This window comes from Zalophus californianus, chromosome 5 (genome assembly GCF_009762305.2).
Source record: "Zalophus californianus isolate mZalCal1 chromosome 5, mZalCal1.pri.v2, whole genome shotgun sequence".
Lineage (NCBI taxonomy): Eukaryota > Metazoa > Chordata > Mammalia > Carnivora > Otariidae > Zalophus > Zalophus californianus.
Window position 1 is genome coordinate 114,778,521 of NC_045599.1, and position 21,783 is coordinate 114,800,303.

Consider the following 21,783-nt stretch of genomic DNA (forward strand, 5'->3'; position numbering starts at 1 on the left):
AACTGAAGGCAGACACTTAACCGACTGAGCCACCCAGGCGCCCCCACCTTTGCCACATTCTGTTGGTTAAAAGTAAGTCATTAGACCAGCCCACACTCGGGGAGGAGATTACACTAAGGCCACAGCACCAAGAAATGGGGATCACTGAGGGCCATCTTGGAGGCTGCCTCTCATAATGGATAGCTTTTGCTGTTAATGTCTCTATGAGGCTTTTGATTATTTCCATTAGGATGATCATATGCTTTTCTTGACAGAACCTTCCTCATGTAAACTCAAAAGAACATTTGAGTACCTGTGATTCCATTATGGCAGGTATAAAGAAAGAGAAGATGTGGTTCCTGGCTTTGTGAAAATATAAAATGTGGGTCATTCTTTTAATATTTCCTATTTTTTTTTTTGCAGAAATTGTTTCTTAGACATTGGTTATTCACAAGGATACAGAACCTTAGATTCATTAGTATATTAAGATTGTGTTTGTATGTGTATGAACCTAAGTGTGTGCACTAAATGAAATGATCTGATTCTTGAGGTTCACAGCAAGGCCATCATTTTTCTAATTAAAGAAGGGATAGATCTTGAAAGATACAAACCAAAGAATGGGGGTGAGGTGGATAGTGTTTTTTCTCTCCTAATTGCCGCAGGCATGGTTTAGCCATTTGTATATAAGAGATACTATTCAAAATAGCAACAAGTATATGACAAATGTGTTGAAAATAAGTTTTTTCTTAAAGGACTCTGATCTTATGTCAGATTGGCATACTTTTATACATGTCTACCCTATAATTGTTTCACTTACCTAAAATAAAGAGGACATGAATGGTGTGACGGGGCCTCATTAGTCAGCTCTGAAAGTAAGTCCTAATATCAGAGCTTTAAGAAAACTCAGCATTGTGGAGCCCTACGGGATACCTAATAAATGTGTCTTTTCATATAATCTCTTCTTTATCCTCAAGCAAATATATTCTTTAACTAACCCAATCTAAATAAAACTTAGACAGTAGGCTTAGCATCATTTAAATTGCACCGTCTCTTTTCTTTTGAGTGTGTTCTTCATGGGAAACTGTATTTGGAAGTGAAGTGCTTAACCTCAAGCAGTGTTCAAACTCATTTGTCTTCTCTTTGGCTGGTGCACTGATTCCTAATCTTTTTATGCTGTGACACTCTATTTTGTGTAACCCTCTGTCCCCAAGTGCTGGATGATGCATACATACTTAATACTTGTATTTTAAAGTTAGTTGAAATTAATTTCATTTTGAGAGTTCCACTTGCCTCTTGAGATAATCGGAGATGTCGCAGAGCTTCAAAGACAGAAGGTGGCGATTATTGATGTAGTGATGTAGTTACACATGAAGAAATCTGTTTAATGGTATGTGTGATGTAGTGGGCTAATCTCATTTAAATATATAGTAAGTGTGTAAAAAAGGAAGTCCGATTACCTTAAAGACATTTTAATGAGTCGTTCATCCAGCCAGGGTTATAGAGTTTATTCATTTGGAATTGTCTGAAGTGGAGTGGTCTTCTCTCTAGTATTCCTTTTATAATGGCAATTTCGAAGGACAGACAGAAAACTTACTTCTGAGGACAAAAAGGAACTGCCCTGCTTTAGAAAGAAGCTCAGAGAGAAGAGTATTTCAGAAAAGAATTATGAAAGGAAGTAAGGGAGGGGCTCCTGGGTGGCTCGGTCAGTTAAGCGGCTGACTCTTGATTTCTGGTCTAGTCATGGTCTCAGGGTCGGGAGATCAAGCCCAGCATCCCGGTCCACTCTCAGTGGGGAGTCTGCTTGGGATTCTCTTACTCTCCCCCTACTCGTGCCCTCTCTCTAAAATAATAACTTTTTTTTAAAAAGGGAGCAATAAAGGGTATTTTAGACTATATAAAAATGAGACTGCTTATACTCCCAATTCATGGGCAAATAATGCACGTATTCATCCTTTCATTCACTTCTTAACTTCATCAGCGAATACAGAGAGCCTGCTCTGTGGCAGAGTCTGCAGAAACAGCTGGAGACATAGTAGTGAACCCATTGAGCAAGGAAGATCTTGAGTATACTTAGCAAAGTTAATTGATAGAGACCTGGTGAATGTGGCATGTTTACAGAAAAGCTACCAAAAAGCTGTGAGTGTGAGAAAGTGGGTTATAAACAGATGCAAAAATTCCTGAGAAAAAGAGCTCATTTTGTACCTAGTTTTGCTTGCTTTTTCCTACTCATAATGCACCTACATTGTGTTTAAAAGTAGTCCTTTAAAAAAAAAAAGACTCCGCGAAATGGCAACCCTGCCTTAACCCACGCTTCTTGAACTCTTGCTAGTGCAGTCATACGAGTTGCTGAATAGATGTACCAGTTTTTGATGATCCATGACTTTATAACAAAAGGGAGGGAAATGTAAAGTGTAAAAATAGCTGTGTGTATATCCACCATATGTCAGCCTTCTGTGTAACAGCCACTCCTAAAGGTACACAGACACACATGAAATCAGTTTGCAGTAGTGACCAGTTGGGGTTTTCTCATCCTATAAAATGAGAGTGTCATGAAAGTGTCATCTTAATGTTAAATTGATAAATCACACTGCTTCTTTAAAAATCTAGCTGAAGACCTCTGGTAGTAAAGGACAGTGCACACTCATCTGAAGGGGAGAAGTTTCTTTGATGTTCAGATTTCTTCCCCCACCCCCAACCAACAATGGGGGAGGAAGAAATTGGGGAATATGAAGTACTAGAGGCTGTGGGAGATACTGGATGAAGAAGAAAGTTATGAGAAGGAAGAAAGGGTCCACCTCAAATAAAAACGTGGTTTTTTTTTATTTTGTTGTTAGTCACCATACATTACATCATTAGTTTTTGATGTAGTGTTCCATGATTCATTGTTTGTGTATAACACCCAGTGCTCCATTCAGTACGTGCCCTCCTTAATAACCATCACCGGGCTAACGAATCCCCCCACCCCCCCCCCTCTAGAACCCTCAGTTTGTTACCATATGATCCTCTCAGTAGATGCAGAAAAAGCATTTGACAAAGTACAGCATCCTTTCTTGATGAAGACTCTTCAGAGTATAGGGATAGAGGGTACATACTTCAATATCATAAAAGCCATCCATGAAAAACCCACAGCGAATATTATTCTCAATGGGGAAAAACTGAGAGCTTTCCCCCTAAGGTCAGGAACACGGCAGGGATGTCCACTATCACCACTGCTGTTCAACATTGTACTAGAAGTCCTAGCCACAGCAATCAGACAACAAAAATGTGGTTTATTTTTTATAGCATTGGCTGTACTGGAAATTGCAGAGGAAAGTACTCTCCTTTGCCTGGTTTCTTTCAGCACCTGGTAGACTTTTCTTTCCAGGCGTTAGAACTCAGGTTAGTACCATAGTTCAGTAAGTTACAGGCTTAAATGGTGGCCCAATGATAATAGAAACAATAACCAATTAACTACACTGAATGAACAGATAGACTGTTCCAAGCACTGTGCCAAATGAGTTATCTCATTTAATTCCAGCAATCCTATTGGGTACCTAAGTATTATTATTTTTCCCTTTTATCAAAGGGAAACCCCAAATCTTAGAACAAGTAAGCCAATTATCCAAGGTCACTAAGATGACATGGTGGAACTAGATTTTGAACCCAGTGAGTCTGACATCAGGGTCCATGCTAATCACTCCACTGTCCTACCCTTTATCTGAGCTAAGCTGCCTCTCACGACTAAACCCAACTCCAGTGCTTGTCTTATTTTCAAGGAAAATTAGTGTGCCAAGTTCTGAAAAAATTAGAGCCTTCCAAAAGTTTTGGAGCATAAGTGATCCCTAGGCTGACAACTGCCCCTATTTATTTATGATTCGTAAAGCACATTGACTTTTCTAATTATAGAGTTCAGATTATAATGTATATTAGCTTTTTTTTTTTTTTAGGATTTTATTTATTTATTTGACAGAGACACAGTGAGAGAGGGAACACAAGCAGGGGGAGTGGGAGAGAGAGAAGCAGACTTCCCGCGGAGCAGGGAGCCTGATGCGGGGCTCGATCATGACCTGAGCCAAAGGCAGTCGCTTAACGACTGAGCCACACAGGCGCCCCTTTGCTTTTTTTCTTTTTTCCCATTTGCTCTTTTATGCTTAAGCCTAACCATGGACCCTTGCTGAACTTGTATAATCCGTAGGATGGCAACAAATAGGACAGAAGGGAAGAGTACATGAAAGAAAACTTAAACCTCCTTTAGGAGTTGTGATAAGTATTTCCATCAAGAATAACAGAGTATTGGGGTGTCTGGGTGGCTCAGTTGGTTAAGTGTCTTCCTTCCGCTCGGGTCATGATCTCAGGGTCCTTGGATCCAGCCCTGCATTGGGCTCCCAGCTTGGCCCTCTGCCCCTCCCCACCCCTGCTCATGTGCATGCACTCTCTCTCCTTCTCTCTCAAATAGATAAATCTTAAAAAAAAAAAAAAAAAAAAGTATTAAAAGACAAAAGGGTAAATACAAGTGGGATCAAATAAATGTTGTGGACCAAGCAGAAGTCCCTTAAGGTTTTATTACATGAGTAGGTTACTACTAATGTTTTAAGGTCAAATTCGTCACAAAATAGAAATTACAGTTAGAGGGGCACCTGGGTGTCTCAGGCGTTAAGCGTCTGCCTTCGGCTCAGGTCATGGTCCCTGGGTCCTGGGATCGAGCCCCTGCATCGGGCTCCCTGCTCTGTGGGAAGCCTGCTTCTTCCTCCCCAACTCCTCCTGCTTGTGTTCCCTCTCTCGCAGTGTCTCTCTCTGTCAAATAAATAAAGTCTTTAAAAAAAAATTACAGTTAGAGTAAAAACCTAATATTCTACTTTTGAAGGTCAAAGCTTATAATCTGTTGTCCTAATTCTTTATTGCTATGTGGAATGAGACGTTAGATGTTGTAAACTTTTTCTGTGGGCTGTGAATTTATGTTCATCTAGAACCTCATGTTGTCAGTTTTGTCATATGGTTGGTGTAAGTCAAACTTTACAGTAAAAAATACGTGGGGGGGGGGCGTGGTAAGCTACGCTAGAATACCATAGCCTTTCCACGGTATTAGAAGATTGTATTTCACCCCAAGTATGGAAGAAACGCCTTCCATTTCAGCCAGAAAATTCGTGCTGTGGCTCTTCCCAATTTGTTGCTTGGTCAATGGCAATTGCAACAAAATTGTGCCCAGACTCTTTCCTAGTCTGGGCACCTGATTTTCCAGAATACTACAAAATGTGCTTTTTGCTTTTTGTGTTAGGCCAATAGCCCAGGAATTTGCTGCTTGGTAAACATTTGGAGCTATGCACACAGTGATCACCTTGGTTTTGTGGGTCTTCTAGGCAGTAGGCCCTTGGCTTTTATGGGAGTACAGAAGGGAACATTTTCCCACAACTCTTCCCACAGCTTTTTCGTTCTACACTTTCAGTTTCTCAGAGCTGCTTGTTCTGTGGGGCATCAGGACAGGCTGACGGATCCCGAAGAGCACAGGGTAATGCTCTTAGTTGTGTTTTAGTACGGTGCTCAGCACACGTACCCTTATGGCTGCACATTTCCCAATACTAAAACAGAACTCTGAGAAAGGCAAAAAGCTGTGAATAGAGTATAATTTTATTGTGTATGCGGAATTAAAATATTTTTAAATCAAAAATGTCAGATGAGCGATTCCTTGCAGAACTGTGTCAGAAATGTAAAAACTACATGCTAATAACAGTAAGCCAACAAGCTACCACCATCCACCAAGAAGATAGCTTATTTCTGAACATTTTTTTATTTTTTATTTTTTTAAAGATTTTTATTTATTTATTGAGAGAGGGAATGGTAGAGAGAGAGCATGAGAGGGAAGAAGGTCAGAGGGAGAAGCAGACTCCCTGCTGAGCAGGGAGCCTGATGCGGGACTTGATCCTGGGACTCCAGGATCATGACCTGAGCCGAAGGCAGTTGCTTAACCAACTGAGCCACCCAGGCACCCTCGCTTATTTCTGTATCATGAAATGTTTTGTTGGGTGAACTTTACGTTCTGCATGTGAGAAATCTGAGTAAACATTGTATAAAAGATTAACCAATTCATGGAAAAAAATAGTGATTGCGTAAGACTGTGTTAGAGGCATTCAGAGTGTGAAAATGAATGAGGCACACAAAGGCTCCAAACTCCCAGATGGCTCGAAAATGAAATGTGCATTCAGGTAACTATGCTACGGGGTAGAAAGTCTTATGAAGAGTGCTGAGAGAAAGAGATTAAAAGTTTCTGAGACGTTCTTTCCAGCCGGGAGACTGTGGGAAGGCTGGGTGGAATAGACGCTCTGGCCCGTGCAGGGCAGGTGGTGATTTCCCTGTGCAGGAGCCGAGGGGAGAACGGACATGGCAGGAACTCCAGGCAGGGGGGATAACAACCAAAGACGTGATAGTGGAAGCCTGGTGTAGTCTGGGAGAGAGCAAGGTGCATTTGTGTAGGGTGCAAGGAGACGGACGGAGAGACGGAGTAAGGAATGGCCGGTTGGAGCCAGATCACAGAGAACTAAATGCTAAGTTCTGGCATTTGGGAATTTCAGGTTTTATAGGCATTTGATGTTTTTGAGCAGAGTGGTGATAGAGCTTGAGCTAGTTTCCTGGATCAGTATTAATAATGTCATCAGAGCACTGCCAGGACAGAAGCAAGGAGATCAGTTAGAGGGCCATGCTGGTGATCCAGATGGAAAGTGGTTGAGGGTGTGGACGGGAGTGGGAACGTTAGAGGAGGGCAAGATAATGAGGGAGCAGGCGGAGTCCTCAGGTACGGTAGTTAGAACTGGATGGTGAAGGTAATGATGTACAGTTGTGCTTTGAGTAACCCGGACATCCAGACTCCTTCTTGAGGGGCAGGATAATGTGGGAAGAGGGCACTTGGTGTAACAGCTTTTTGTTTGTAAAAGGTAGGCTGAGGACCGCCTGCTTCCGAATTTTCTGAGGATGTGCTACTTGAAGTCTGATTCCAAGGCTGCACGTGTTGTAATAACCTTTCTAGGCTCCAAAGCATGTGATCACTGGGTTAGAATTCCAGCCTAATGAGACCAAGGAGATTAGTCCAGTTCCTATATAGACCTCTTAATTTTGCAATTGCACTCCCAACTCTGGCTGACCTATCTTTGGACAGGAGATAGGGTGAACGTATAGTTCGGTGTAACACGTTTATTTCTGCTGAAAAACAGCTCCAAATATGCCTGAGTTTTAGCAGATCCCTGTGGTCCCTTTTGCATATTAAAGATCACAAGTATGTACAATTCTAAAACCCCTATGAGGTCTTAGCCTCTTCGCTCTCAAGAATTACTGAGACCTCAGTGCCTTGGCAAAGCTGGAGATGTTATGAAAATAACGTGCCGTTCTCCTCAAGCAACCACTAATGGGAGGTAGGTGGATGAGGCTCCAAATGCTTCCAGTTCTAGCCTGAGTCGGTTCAGGCTACCCACGGTGGTTGCTGTTTGGATAGTTCTTTTCGTGGGTTGTCTCTTTCCTGCTCCCACTTCCTCACTCTGCCACTAGCATTTTCTGCATTCACCGCTTGAATAAACCCTTTACACTGGGGGAATCCAAAATAAGGCACAACTATTTGCTGACATATATTTCCTTTACTGACTCTCTTCCACCCTTCGGGAGCAGGTAGAACTCTTTTTCTTTCTTGCCCACGTTTTTTCCCCCCTCCCTAAGAAACTGTATTGCTCATAAATACAGGAATACCTTACTAAGTGAATCTTTTTCAAGCTCTGCAGTTAGCTTTATGTCCAGGAGTATGGAGAGTATTCATTTTTAAGGTTTGTGAAATCTAGAGGCTTGGCACCTTAGGATTGGAAGAAGCTCAGCTGTGGGTAGGTAGTACTGTCTGCCCTAAGAACTAACAGATAATGGGGGTAGTCAACAAGGCCCTTAAGCAAGACAAGATTACCCAAGTAATGTCCCCCGGGCTCTGAAATAATTCTCCATTTACTGCTGCCTCACGCCCAGACACTGACTGGCTTACAGAGCCATCCATATTCTGTCTTCACACTGGCCATTACTCGTCACCAGCTGAGACTTCTGCTCCGTGTCTTCACTGTGCCCCCGCCCACTCACCCACTCCTAGTTTCCTCTTAGCTCGTGCTCCCAGCCATGCGCTTCCCCCTGGAATGCTTTTGTTCCTCTTCTCTCCCTTTCACTGGAACCGCTTACACTCTCTGGGAAGCAGCACCGTGTAGGAGAAAAGAATACATGGTCTTTGGAATCAGTCCAAACTTTGAATCCTGGATCTGCCATTTATTAGCTGGATATGGAGAAAAGTGTGTAGTAAACTTTCTGTCCCAATTTCTCCATCCATTAAATAAGGATAATAACTCCTAAAAAGTTAAGTGAGGTGATGTATATAAACACCTTTACAAGGTTAGCTGTGATGTAATGTGTTGGTGAGGTGGGGGTGGATGACGACCATGTGTTAATCGTCTTTTATATTCTACGTGGGTGTTCTCAGCACATCTCTCTCTGAGCCTGAGGACTGTGGTCTCCTCCAGCTCAACCGTTTATCCTGTTTAGTGGTAGTTCTCCTCCCATGATGTAGACCACATTTTTGTTTTTCATAAATTTTTCTAAATTTTTTTTTATTATCTAGAGTGTTTTGGGTTGTTTTTTTTTTTTTTTTTGACTCTGAAAGCAAAATAGGACAATACACCTCCCTTAGGAGAGCTTGACTTTTGAATCTTCACATTTTTATACTTTGTATTGACCATTTAAGGAGGGCTTAAGATGTTTTGACTTTTTGGGGGTAGGGGGGTTCTGTAACAAAAGTTTGAGTTTAGATATGTAGATCTTAGTCTTCCCAAACTCTTAGTATTTCAGTTTTTAAAAACTGAGTGAGTTTGATGTAGAGAAGATGAAAAGAATGAAAGAGACCATCCGTCAGAAAGACCCAAGACTCCACAGATGGGAGGGGTAAAAAAAGAATTTAAAAGTATTACTTTTCTGTCCCTTCTCCTGTCCTTTCTGGGGAGAATGTTTTCTCCCCATGCTGGAAACCATTCTTCTTAAAGTAATACTGCTGAAGTGACTTTTGTTCTGAGGATACATCCTCCTTCTGTAAGATTTGAAGAATTAATTTACAATTAAAATTCTCCAAAATTGGCTGCTTTTTTGGGTTCTCCGGTCTCATTAAGTTTTCCAGAGGGAAAATCGTCTTATTCTCCTTCATTTTCTTCAGACTGTGGTAAGAGGATGGAAAGAGAAGAAAATCTTGAGGCCTCATCCCCACTGCGTCGTGACAGGGTGGCTGAGCACGGTGGATGCCCTCGCTCTGGTTAGCTACGCGTAGCCCCTCCGCAAACCGTCTTTGGATCGGACCGACCACACCTGCTCCTCCGCCAGCACAGCTACCTGCTTTTCCTTTCAGAGACAGGATTAGATCTCTAACTGTTCTAGTCTTAGGGGTTCCTAGCAGTCAGCAAGAAGTGAGAGGAATATCTAGAACGCACTATCCAGTACAGTAGCCATCAGCCATGTGTGGCGTCGGAACTTCAAATTTAAGCAAATTTAAATAAAATTAAGTTCTTCCATTGCACTGGCTGCATTTCAAGTACCCAGTAGCCACCGTGGCTAGCGGTTACCATATTGGAAAGCACAGGTAAAAAATTAACACAAAAAGTTTAGTTAGATATCACTGGTCTGGAGATGAGATTTTCCATAAGGACAGCCTCCCCCCCACCCCCGCCATAGGGACAACTTTGAACAACTGTTTTTATTGTTGTTGACTCCTGTATATCCCTTTTTTTTGTTTGTTTTTTATAGTTCATTGGGTTTATCTTTCAAAGAACAACTCTTGTAAGAAACTTATTTATGGTCTTTTAACTTAAGGGAACTAAGCATTTTTTTGGCTGCAAATAACAAAATAGTCTTCTAAAATTGGCTTGAATAATAGGCATTTACTGTACTCCAGAATAAGGGGTTCTTAGAATGTCGGTGGTTGGTACTGCTGCTCAGTGGTGTTCTCAACGACCCAGGCTCTTTCTGTCTTTCCGTTCTGACGTCCTCAATGTGTTGGCGTGTCTCCTTCAAGATTGCTAGGTTAACACAGTTCAAAGCATCATCTTATCACCTAATGAGATTAAAAAAAAAAAAAAAAAAAAAACCAGGAGAGAGAGGTGGCTCTCTTTGGGCATCTCTCTTTTTATTGAGGGAACTTTTTTTTTTTTTTCCAGAAGCTCCCAGCAAACCCTGGTTGAGTCCCAGTTTGCCATAACTGAATAATCTGCCCATGCTGTAGGAGAGAACTTGGAAAACAGATACTTGGCATTTTTAACCTCTGTAATGCTAGGCTGGCTCTGCTGGTAAAGAATGTAAGCCCTCTGAAGACTGAAGTTTTTGTCTGTTCTGTTTGCTACTCTGTCCCCAGCACCTGGGATGGTGCCAGCTGCTCAATAATCGTCTCTTAGATGAATTAATGAATATTAAGAGAATGTTCCATAGTTGTCCATATGTACCATAGAAAAGTTGTCCATAGTTGCCATAGTGTGCCTTTAAAAAGAACCTCGCATAATGAAGACACGTTACGCTCCTATCTTCTAGTTTTCGTCTTGTAGTGGCTTAAACTAGGCTCTCCTGATTGATTGGCTCTCAGATTGAACTCTTAGATCACCAGAGACTCCTTACAACGTTTAGTAAGGCAGTATCGGACCCTCTCTACTGTTAAGATACCCCTTTGTTTTTTAATCAGTGTACAAAATACAGGCCGGGTTTGAGTTGGGTGTTTAACCTTTTTATATAACAATTTAAATGACACAAAGCATGCACTATTCAGTCATTAAAATGAGTGGCCCCAGACCACTATTTGATGTGATGGCCTGTGTTATGTTACTCCCTTTGGACTCAGTTTGTGGATGAGGAATATTGGAATGCGGACATCAAACGGGTGTTCTGAATTCTCCCAGTTAGGCTCACTTCTCAAAGCATCTGGCAGCTGGGTTAACGACATACCCATTTCTCCTTTTAATCTGGTGGCTTAACTAAGATCCACTCACCCAGACTGACCAACTTTATACGAGCCTTCACCCCACTGCTGGTTTCCTGGGCCCTAATCCGGGTTTAGGCTGCTGCTGATCAAGCCATTGGGCAAACGACTGAACTGGAATTTCGAATTCCAGGCCCAGTATTTGTGATGAACGTCAGAAATGCTAAGATCGGGCAGATAACTGTGTGGTAGCAGACTAAAGAAATGGGTCTTTGCACTATTAATACTGTATTATTCACATACTTTGTCAAAGACGGGACATTTTAAGGAATTATGACATTTCTCTTTGGGTGGGTTTGTTTCTACCAGCACAGTCATTGGACTCACCATTTTGTCTCACTATTTTCAGGTGTCCTATGTGCTCCTAAATGTGGTAGATGGAAATAGTTTCTTTTTGAAAGAGATGAGCCTCATGAGTTGGATTTTGAGGATGTCCCACGTATTTCCAATGGAAAAGTTCCATTGGAACATGCAACCAGTATTGTCTTTATATTTGATTCTCTGCACACCGTCTTAATGCTATGGCCGTATTGATTCCCTCTAATGTATTTATAGGCCTTGTTGTAGTTATTATTACTTGAAAGAATTTGAGGATTTGATCTAAGGGGAATAATGGATTTTTAAATATTTCTTATAGGTTCTTGCTCAGTGACTTGTATAGAATAGTACTTCATAATACTATTCATTGAATTAGTTGACTGGAAATGTTCTTGGACATTGTTCCTACTCTGAACGTTAATATATATAGGCACCTAGCACATTTTATTCTAATAGGTTGCTTCCCCTTCCCTTGGCTTATGTGGTAATAGAGTGTTTTGTTTAGTTTTATCACTTTCCCAGTCAATGATCCTTCTCTTTCAATCTCATTAGACCTAAATATATATTTTAGATGTATAACCTGGGCCACATTATGTAATCGTTTCATGTCTTAGTTTTATTATTGATAAAATGGGAGCCATAAGAATACCTGCCTCTTAAGATTGTCAAGAGTAAATGAGTTAATACATGTAAAACAGGACAAGCAACATTTATTTTGGAACTGTACTTGGTCAATTGCAACTGTTGGTTGACTATGGATACAAAAGTTGGGCAAAATCCCGGAACCATTTTGTGAGCATTAATGAGCTCTATGGAATTTACAGTAAAGCATGTTGCATCTGTTAGATGAAAATTGTGTGCTACACATCCTTTAATAAATTTTGTAATAAATTATGTATGGATATGTACATGCACAGTATTTTTGTTTTAAACATTTACCATCAGGTAACACTGCTGCTACTTTTGCTCCTCAAGCTTATGGATGGTTCTCTAGCATATGGATAATGTCTGGATGTAGCTTGTAGCAGATGCTGTTGGTATCCTACCCAGATCTCCTTTACTGGGCCAGTGCATCCATCTCCCAGCTGCTGCAAGTATTGGCTGCTAATAACTCACACCTGTACCCTTCTCCAGAGGCCTGCCCTTGGCTGACCGTAATTGCCTCAACTAAATATGTCTGGGAGAGTATGAGATCACATACCTACCCCCTCCTGTTCCCTAGGGTGGCTCATAGCCAATGACTATACAGGGGTATAGCAGCCCAGCCCCCTTGCCTTTGGACTGGACAACTTCTGTGGTTCAGTACATGCTCTAGAGCTCCTCAGTGGATCAAGCTGAGGCTGGATTTCTGAAACCGTATCTTTGCCTAGCTCCTTCCCAATTCTAGCTTGCTTTTTTTTTTTTTCTCACTCCTGGTTTCTCCTGATAATACTACCTGTAATTAGGCATTCAAGAAATGCCATCTCAGACTCTGTTCCTAGGGAACCTGGCCTAAGGTGTTGCTAATTTCGGTGCCTCTGTTGTTTTCTTAGTTCAACCATCACTTATGCAACTACCTACCTATATTAAATAATCTCTGGCTTAATTTTTTTTTCTTTTGCTTTGTTTTGTTCTGCTTTCTTGGTTGGATGTTACCCCTGTTCATATGCCATGTCTTTACATATTGAAGGTTACTCAACATTAAGTGTCCTTGATCATCTTCTATAGCGGGTTGTTTCAGCAAAATATGACAAATACCCTGGATTTTAAAATCTGAAAATTAGTTTTAAATCCCGAGTCAATATACCTCCCTCTTAGGTGGTTATAAGAATTATATGAGCTCTTCTTTTGAAAACACCTAGCACTGTGCCTGGAACCTAGAAAGTGCTTAATAAATGGTAGGTGTTTGGTAACTACTGTTTTTGAAGAGAATTGTCCAGTCCAGTTGAGATGCCACCTCTCTTGCTCTCATCCTGCTTAAGGAGTACCTCTCTAACAGTGCTCTATTACTTTTTTTTTCCTTTCTATTTCTCCCAGAAAAACCTGGGCTTCTTAATGTCATCCAGTGGTGTGTTGGCCTTCAGGGGAAGAAAAGACCTGATGATAGCTGTTGTTGATTTTGATAGTGAAAATATTCACACCCTGTCCAGTTTCGAGCTTCCAGTATGGTGTCCTTGAACACAGAGTTGGAAAGAGAGGCACACCTTTGGCCGTTGCCAGTTAGTGCATGCCGACTCCAGTCCTTAATCTCTATGCCCCTAGCACTTAGCACAGTATATTCTGTATAGGAGCTAAATATTCAATGGATGACTAACATGTAGTTACTGAACTTAAGGTTAAGACTTGATCGTATGCACTAAATTGATGAAATACCTTTATCTAATTTTTGTTGTATAACCAATAAGCCTCCCCCCCATCCCCTTACCCCACCCCCCATACAGACACTGCCCGTGCTATTCATGAATTGAATGAAAGTAAAGGAAGCAGTCATCATGATGTAGTGGGGAATGCCCATGCCCTCCCTGGATAGGTTGTCTACTCAGATGCAAATCTCAGTTTTGTGATTGACTAGACAGATGAATGGGGATTACTCACTTCACCTCTCTTGGCCCCAATTTCCTCAGACAGTTGGACTAGACGGTCTCTCCAGGTCTTTCTAGTCTCAAAATCCATAAAGCCTAATTAGTGTATAATTTCACTTCCTCCTTCCCTCATTTCCCTCATTCCTGTACTGAGCCTCAAGTTATATGTTGTGCTCGATATTGGGAATACAAAGAAGACTAAGACATGGCCCTGGCTGGTGAGAATCTCAGTGTCTTTTGTGAACACCCCGTCATACCAAGGCCATGAGGATGCTCATTGCCAAATGGGTTTTAATTCATCACAAATTTCAGCACTTTGATACATGAAGGTATTGTGCTAGTAGTTTTCACTTTCTAGGTGAAATTAAACAAGGCTGCCCTGATCAGCAAGGAGTTCTTTTAGAAAATATCAAGCTAATGTTCATTGTCTGGGAAAAAAAGCCTCTCTGAACAGCTAGGTTACGCTGCTCTCTGAGTTAGGCTCAGACTCAACTTATAAAGAGTGGAGTTGATTTTGGGCTAGTAAGCAAAATCTGAAAACATTTTGAGTTTGAATCTAAAAAGTATCCTGGTTTTTCGCACATATTTTGATAAGAAAGGTATGAAGAATGACTCCTCAACTTTGGTGTTCTTCTTCAAGGCCACATCTACCTGTTGGCTCTCATGCCTTTGTTGTCATCAACCATGTTTTCTGCACTTAATTTTTGAAAGCTACACTGGTTTCCACTAGGAATTACTGTTGAGTGTTCCCAACAGTATTGTTCAGTGTTTTTTCAGTTTCTGAAAGCTATTTTTAAAAAGAGAATTTGTTTTGTTTTTGACAGGGGCTGATAATATCCGGAAATATTGGAGTCGCTACTACCAAGGATCTCAAGGGGTAATATTTGTATTAGACAGTGCCTCTTCAGAAGATGATTTAGAAACTGCTAGAAATGAACTGCACTCAGCTCTTCAGCACCCACAGTTATGCACTTTACCCTTTTTAATATTGGCCAATCATCAAGACAAGCCAGCTGCTCGATCAGTCCAAGAGGTATGTCTCGTTAACATGACAACTCTGTCTTGTTTGTTGCACTTTTGCTGTCACCTTGGAATCTGAAAACTTGCCTATAATTAGGGATATGCTGGTTATGTTGTTTTTCCACATGAAACCGTAATTTTCTTAGAAAGTAGAAAGACTATATCAATCTATAGAAATTATTGTTTATATATCTTTCTCCACCTGTAAAGCATAGGTTTTTTAAAAACTGTTCAGTGAAGTTAGAGGACTTATCTGAATATTTTTCTCATCCATTTTCTCATCTGAACGCCTGGTTATTGAACATTTTTTACCCTGCCAGCTTACTTAGTTCATTCTTTTCTCCAGCTTTTCAAGGAATGCATCGTGCGTATTACCATGCATCATTTGCCCTCAAATGTCATGTTCTTGTCCCTCTGAAATGCTCACTGTTGACTAGAAGCAATGAGTCCTATTCTGTAACCAGCCAGGCTGAAAATTGATGTCTTATCTTTCAAGTTCCATGCCACCAAATACGCTTTAATGTGGACCCGTTCTTTATCTTCCTCATTTAATTTCATTTCTTAGCTTGTATCTCACCTATAAAGACATGAGCCTAGTTCTGGGGGAAAAAAAAAATTCAGTGTCTCACCCAGCAGAGTTTCTGATTCATGGATACTAAAGGAATAACGTAGGTGAATAATTTTTTAAAACTTGAATTGTAGTGAATTTTAACCTAAGCACAGTGAAATACACTTCTCATGTATTCCTTTACACCTGTAACTTTCAGAATAGGTTTCTCCCCTCTCCTTCAGAAAATTGTGTGCTTCCTTTAGTGACTTCAGAATAAGATAATTAAGAGGAACAACACTGCCCTTTAGTCTGGAAAAATTGGATAAGGAGTCCAGGACATAAGATATTCTAATTCCAGACTTCTCTCACACTTAATATGGGACCCATGCAAAGAGCTTTGTTCCTTCGCTGTCTTCTCATCAGTAAGATGGCAATAATGCAGTTTTGTTTTGTTTTGTTTTTTTCTTAAGAAATGAGTGGGATGATTTTGGATAATTCACTTTGAAGTTGAAAGTACTAAGCAGTAGAAGAGGTACTACGTAGAGAGTTTTCATTTAAGTTTTAGGAAAATAGCAAAGAAGGCAAGGGTTTCTTATTAAATAGAACTCATCTATCCTCTGTTGCTTCATTCAGCATTAAGTGGTCAGCAAGCACCTTTTCCCTTTTTAGATTTTGTGAAATCTAGATAATATTAAGTAATTAAGATAAAAACAAAGCAATGCAAATCTGTTCAGAGAGTCATTAATGTGCAGATCTTCAACTTTGTGTTTGTGGTGTTTCCTGATTTGTTCTTAAGGCTTTTGGTAAATCTTTTAACTTCTGAGCACCAGTTTTTCTGTCTGTAGAATGGATGTAATAGTATTTAATGATGGGTATTTATGAGTGTTATATTAGTTTATAATTACAAGGTGCTTGCTGAAAATGCATTGTTCTGAGATTCATTGTGGGAAATATAGGTATGTCTTAAGAATACAAATAGACTATAATGTTTTGTACATAAATAATATGTAATACATTTATAATAAAATATATGAAATACATATACAAGTGACCTTGTAACTTCAAATCCCTTTTTCAAGTTATTTATAATAGCTAATTTTTTTTCTTTTAAATTTAAGGAACTGTTTTCCTTAGACATAAAATTGAAACTAATGTTTTCTTGAAATCAAATTCACAACTCAGGGTAATCCTCCATAAAAATTGAAGACTGTCACATCGAAGAAAGGAAGCTTTTAACAATTAATTGCTCTGGAATATGCTTTGTGTGTGTTGGCTAGCTATCTTTCCTAGGAAACGGGCAAATATCTTTTTGTGATTCATCTTTTACTGAGACAGAGACTGTAAATGTAGAAAAAATGTAATGATTTGAAAATTATTCAAAACTTGTATATACTGGAATATGTATGACTTTTTCTATTTATATCAACTTTAAATGAATTTTCCTCAAAATTTTTGCTTGTAATGGAATTTGCAAATACCATTTTGAGGACTGTTTAAGGCATTTTCCCTATGGTTATGTAAACACATACTGTACAGGTGCATGTTAACATTTTAGACTTTAATTGAAGACATGGGCAAATTCAATTATAGATCTTGAAGTTTGTTGAAACATAATGAAGTACTCATACTTTGGATTTGGCAGGAAAAGAAATGGAAGCTTCTTATTTTACTCATTGCTTGAATGAGAAAGAGGTTCCCCAGTAGAGTAATGTTATGATGCCTTGTTGAAGTACCCCCAGAAGTGTTTTAGGGATTAAACCAATATCTTATTAATAAGTTAGCATAAAAGTGGAATTGTAAAAACTGAATCTTAAACTTTTAATGAATGGTAATCTCAAAATGGTTGGGAGGAGGCGTGGGTAGAAGAGGGGTAGAAGATTAAAAAGTGAAAAAACTTTCATGTTATTTGAAATATGTTTAGAGGTGGTCATCTGTTTACTACTCCCCCTTTCCTTATTATAAAGGTATTACATGCCCTGTGCTCCATTGCTTATAAACATTTTTATTCATTTGTACCTGCTAATTTGTGTGCACTTCGTGTAATTTCCAAATGCTAAAAAAGATGAGTTTTTACTTTGCAAAATACCTGTGAGTCTGAGGCAAAATTTTGTTCTTACAGAATCAAGGAAAATGTATTCAGTTTACCAAAAGCACTGAACAAGTCTTTGATGCAGTTAAGAAAAGACGAGGAGTCATAAGGGCTCATTGATTCCTCCCTTCCTCCCATTGAAATTATTACATTTTGTGCTTAATGCATTATGCAAAACATTTGCAGTTATTTATCCTGTCACTTGAGTAAAACTTTAAGAATTCATTTATCACTTAATGAGGATAACAGGATATTGTTGAGTTCAGAAGCTGGTGAGATCCCAAGGAGAAAGCTGAATTATCACTGGGATTGCAACAGAGGAAGAAAATCCCCGGGGGGGTGTATATTTAGTCCCCTCCTCTGCTCTGAGTGTTGGGATGTTTGTGTAGAGGAGTTAAGAAAGGAAGACAATGGTTAAAATTACTTTGTAACCCACAGACAGAGGGCAACATGCCCAATTATTTTGTTACCCTTTTAGAATGCGAGTGGAGTCTTGTACATTGCATAGTTTGCCTTCTATAATAAACCTGGTAATGACCTGTGTTTAACTTAGAATTTTAAGATTTTACGTTTTGAGAATTGATAGTAGAAACATGTTTCTTAACAAATAATCGTTCTTTTTTTTTTTTTTTTAAATAGCAAAACACTGGGAAAAAGAACACCCTTTACGTACTGTCTGAAAGCCAAGCAGTTCTTGCAACAGATGTTTGTTGTATTCACTTTGGGGAGGTAGTTACCACAGTTTTCCAGAGCTTACTCCTATCAACTATGTTTCTCTATAGAAAGTATAATATAAAAATCTATGATTAAGTCAAGGGGCCCACTTGATTCATTAGGGAAAATTCTAGTCCAATTCAAATAATAAAGCTCTAAAACAAGAATCATCTTAAGGGTAAATAGGTTGGCTTTTTATTTGTATTGAATTGTAATTGTATCTAATTTGTTTTACAACTCCCATAGGAGAGCATACTTCAGTTCTGAAGTTATTTAATAGATCAGGAGGATTTTATGAGAAGTTAAGTTGATATAGTAGCCAATAAATGTAATCCTATTTTCCTTCTACACAGTTGCCGATTGGGACTCTTTTACTTCCTAGCTTTTTAAGATCGTATTTTTGTTTTATTGGGCATTACCATCTCATAAAATGACACATTTTGTCAACGTGAAAGGAACAGTTTAACCTTTTAGCAGTCTAGTCTTACTGGATATTCGTACATGTCCTTAATTCAAAAGTATTTAACTTTTTTAGAAATAGTACATCAAATACTGAGTCAACTCTGTCAAATATTTTTGAACTCTGTCAAATATTAAAAAATGTAGAAACGTGAAATAAAGATTTTTGAAGTGAAATTATAAAGTCAGATTACTCTTTTGGTTCCATGCCTCATTAATTATAGCACAGGAAGATCCAGCTTTTAAATTAGGATGTCAGCATTAAGGTTAAAATTTGTGATCAGGCATTTCTTAATTTTCTTGCAATTGTCATTCAGTTTGTTACCATGATGTACATCGACAGTGGTGTTCTATTGGAAAAGAACAAAATATAAATGTGAGAAGAGTATTTGCAAGTATTTATGATGATATAAACATTACTGTTTTAGCCCATGTTTTGTTTTGATTATAAATATCCATTTTTTTGAAAAATACTTTTCAATATTCAGTGTATCAGGAATACTTTATCTACTTCTCACTTCTTAGTCTATAGACATCTTCTGGAAAAGACTGCTAGTATGTATTTCATATTTGACCAGTACATTGACGTATAATTCTTGTTTATAGATAATTATTTCTAAATTGTATACTTTTGCTCCTTCCTACAAAGGGGCAGAGAGTTTGGAAGGATTGAAATGTTTGGACGCTGTAAATAATAAGACTCTAACTTAAAATTTTCTTTCTGTGTTCATACTGCTTAACAGTGGAGTGGTGTTTTTTGTTTTGTTTTGTTTTGGTATCTCTGTGAAGTAGTGCATATCGTCTCTGATTTTACATGACAAATCTTTTATTGGAAAGTACAAAGCTGCGTTTAAGTCACATAACATACTTAGTTTATTATTACTCTCTGTATATGGAGAGAAACGTGTGTGTGTGTGTTTTTGTACAATAATGATTGTAAAGTGCCATATACTTTAAATCTTAGGAGTCTTCCAAGTATCTTGACCTGTGTCTTGGCAGCATTTTAGAATACTGATTTGATTTCACATGGAGCAGTGTACATACCTATTGTGTGAGCAGTCTGAAAATTCCCTTATGGGACGTGTACTTATTCTAAAATGATATGGGATACGAATTATTTTTTTTTTTTTGTCCGTTCCTTACAGATGTACTTTACTCTGTTACAGTTTAATCTTGGGGAAACATTGAGAGGGTTTGGAAATCTGTTTTCCGTGGAATGACTCCGTGATCTCCTGAAAATGTTTACTAACGTTCAAGAGAAGCTGAAAATAACCATCCTTTCAGTACTTAGATACATTTATAGTAATGACGCTTTTGTATTTTAAAGAGCAACTTTTAGCTGAATACCAAAACAATATTTTATTGTACATTCCTGTACTTACTAAATATGCACTCCTTGAAAAAAATGAATTTGTATATTTGATTTCATTGATTCTAAATCTAGCGACTTTGATCCTACCATTCAAGGGAACTCATATACCTGTATTTCTTGCCCCCACCAAGCAATAATCATAAGAATGTGCCCTACCTACTGAAAATTAATAAAATTCCCATTGACGGACGGTACATCAGAAAGGTCCATCGTATCGAGAAAATTATTTAGGTGAGATAACAAAGTATAATACATTTTAAAAACAAAACAAGAATTCATTATGTTCTCTTAAAAAACCCCTATTCCTTTCCACTTTCTTCTTTAGTCGCTCACACGCATATCTTTGTTTTCTGTAAAGCTGGCAAGTTTTGGAATCTCTTCCAATTCTTACTCTTATTTACAGTGCACATCCAGACGTTTCACTACACAGTTCTCCCACCTCTGCAGTACCTCTCAGTTTCCTGATTGTTCACATCCCCAGATCTCCCTCTTCCCCCCTATTCCTCAACAGAGACCATTAGGAACCAGATTTCAAATCTTCCATGATACTCATGTTAAAAACCAGTACTGTCTTCTAGTTCCTTCTAGAAGCAAGTGAAATGCCACTGATCTCGTATGTTCATGTGCTTGGTAATTGAATTCCCTTCTCTTTTCTCACTCACATTCAGCTACTGCTCGCAATTTCCGTTGCCCTGGGAAAACCACCTAACGATTATAGGTGACTTCAAGAAGTTTCCCTGAACATTGAAGGCAGAGTTGTGTGTCCTCCTTCTGACTTCCAAAGCCATCTGGGCATATCCAAATCATAATACTAGCATTAATTGCCTGTAACTTTTCTGTCTACCCCTCAAGATTGTAAGCTCCTTGAAGGACAGGAATTCTGGCTTGTATAAGTCTCTGTGCTTAATTATATGTTGTTGGGATGAGTATGACGTTGGAGTCTTCCGTACGTCCCTGTGCTTTCCTCTGGGCTTTAACGTGATCAACTTCATCCAGATTGCTTACCTCCACCCAGTCTGACTCCTGTTTCCTCCGCACCAACCCTGACCTTTGAACATTACTCTTGAATTGCATCTTCTGTGAAATCTCACCACTCTGACCCTGTTAATAGTTTTGCAAAGCTTTAATCCTCTAGCTACCAGATTTACACATCTTTATTTTCATGTATTTTTATGTACTTTTCTGTGTTTGTCCACTTGAGGACCTTGCTTATAGTAGATTGCTGTTTCCTTCCCAAAATCCCTCATAGAAAGTGGCAGGACGTCTTGACTGAACAGTATTCCTTTAATATGTTTTTATTAATATTAATTGCCTGTATTTTAAGTATATACAGTTTATTTGGGTTGCTAGCAGAGCAAAATTTACTTTTTATATTTCTCACATGGAGACTGGTATATGATGAAGCTCTTTGGGCACATAATTGAAATGGTTTTAAAGAATAAATTCAATTTCTTAAGAACAAATCTAGCTTTGTCATAAAATTGTTTTACATTAATGAAACTTAAAGGGCTTTTTCATTTCTTACATTTAACATTTTTCTTTACATACACAAATATTTTACAATAATGAATTGTAACTATACAGGTAGACTTTGGCTTTCTCTTCCTGGGTCTTTTTGGGTTTTTTTGTTTTTGTTTTGTTTTTGTTTGTTTGTTTTTTAAAAGATTTTATGTATTTGAGAGAGACAGACAGCAAGAGAGGGAACACAAGCAGGGAGAGTGGGAG

The 21,783-nt window shown here is 38.9% G+C and overlaps 1 protein-coding gene across 7 annotated transcripts in view; it reads left to right on the forward strand.

The window, feature by feature from the left end:
- The window catches only part of ARL15 (ADP ribosylation factor like GTPase 15), a 395,108-nt gene that overhangs the window by 183,172 nt on the left and 190,153 nt on the right, over window positions 1-21,783 (forward strand). For all 7 annotated transcript variants that reach the window (XR_003522162.1, XM_027606163.2, XM_027606162.2 and 4 more), the window contains one exon: window positions 14,679-14,887. Coding sequence is in view for 6 of the 7 variants with exons in the window: in XM_027606163.2 (XP_027461964.1) it covers window positions 14,679-14,887 (209 nt within the window). In the remaining variant the exon portion in view is untranslated. The remainder of the gene's footprint in view (window positions 1-14,678; window positions 14,888-21,783) is intronic.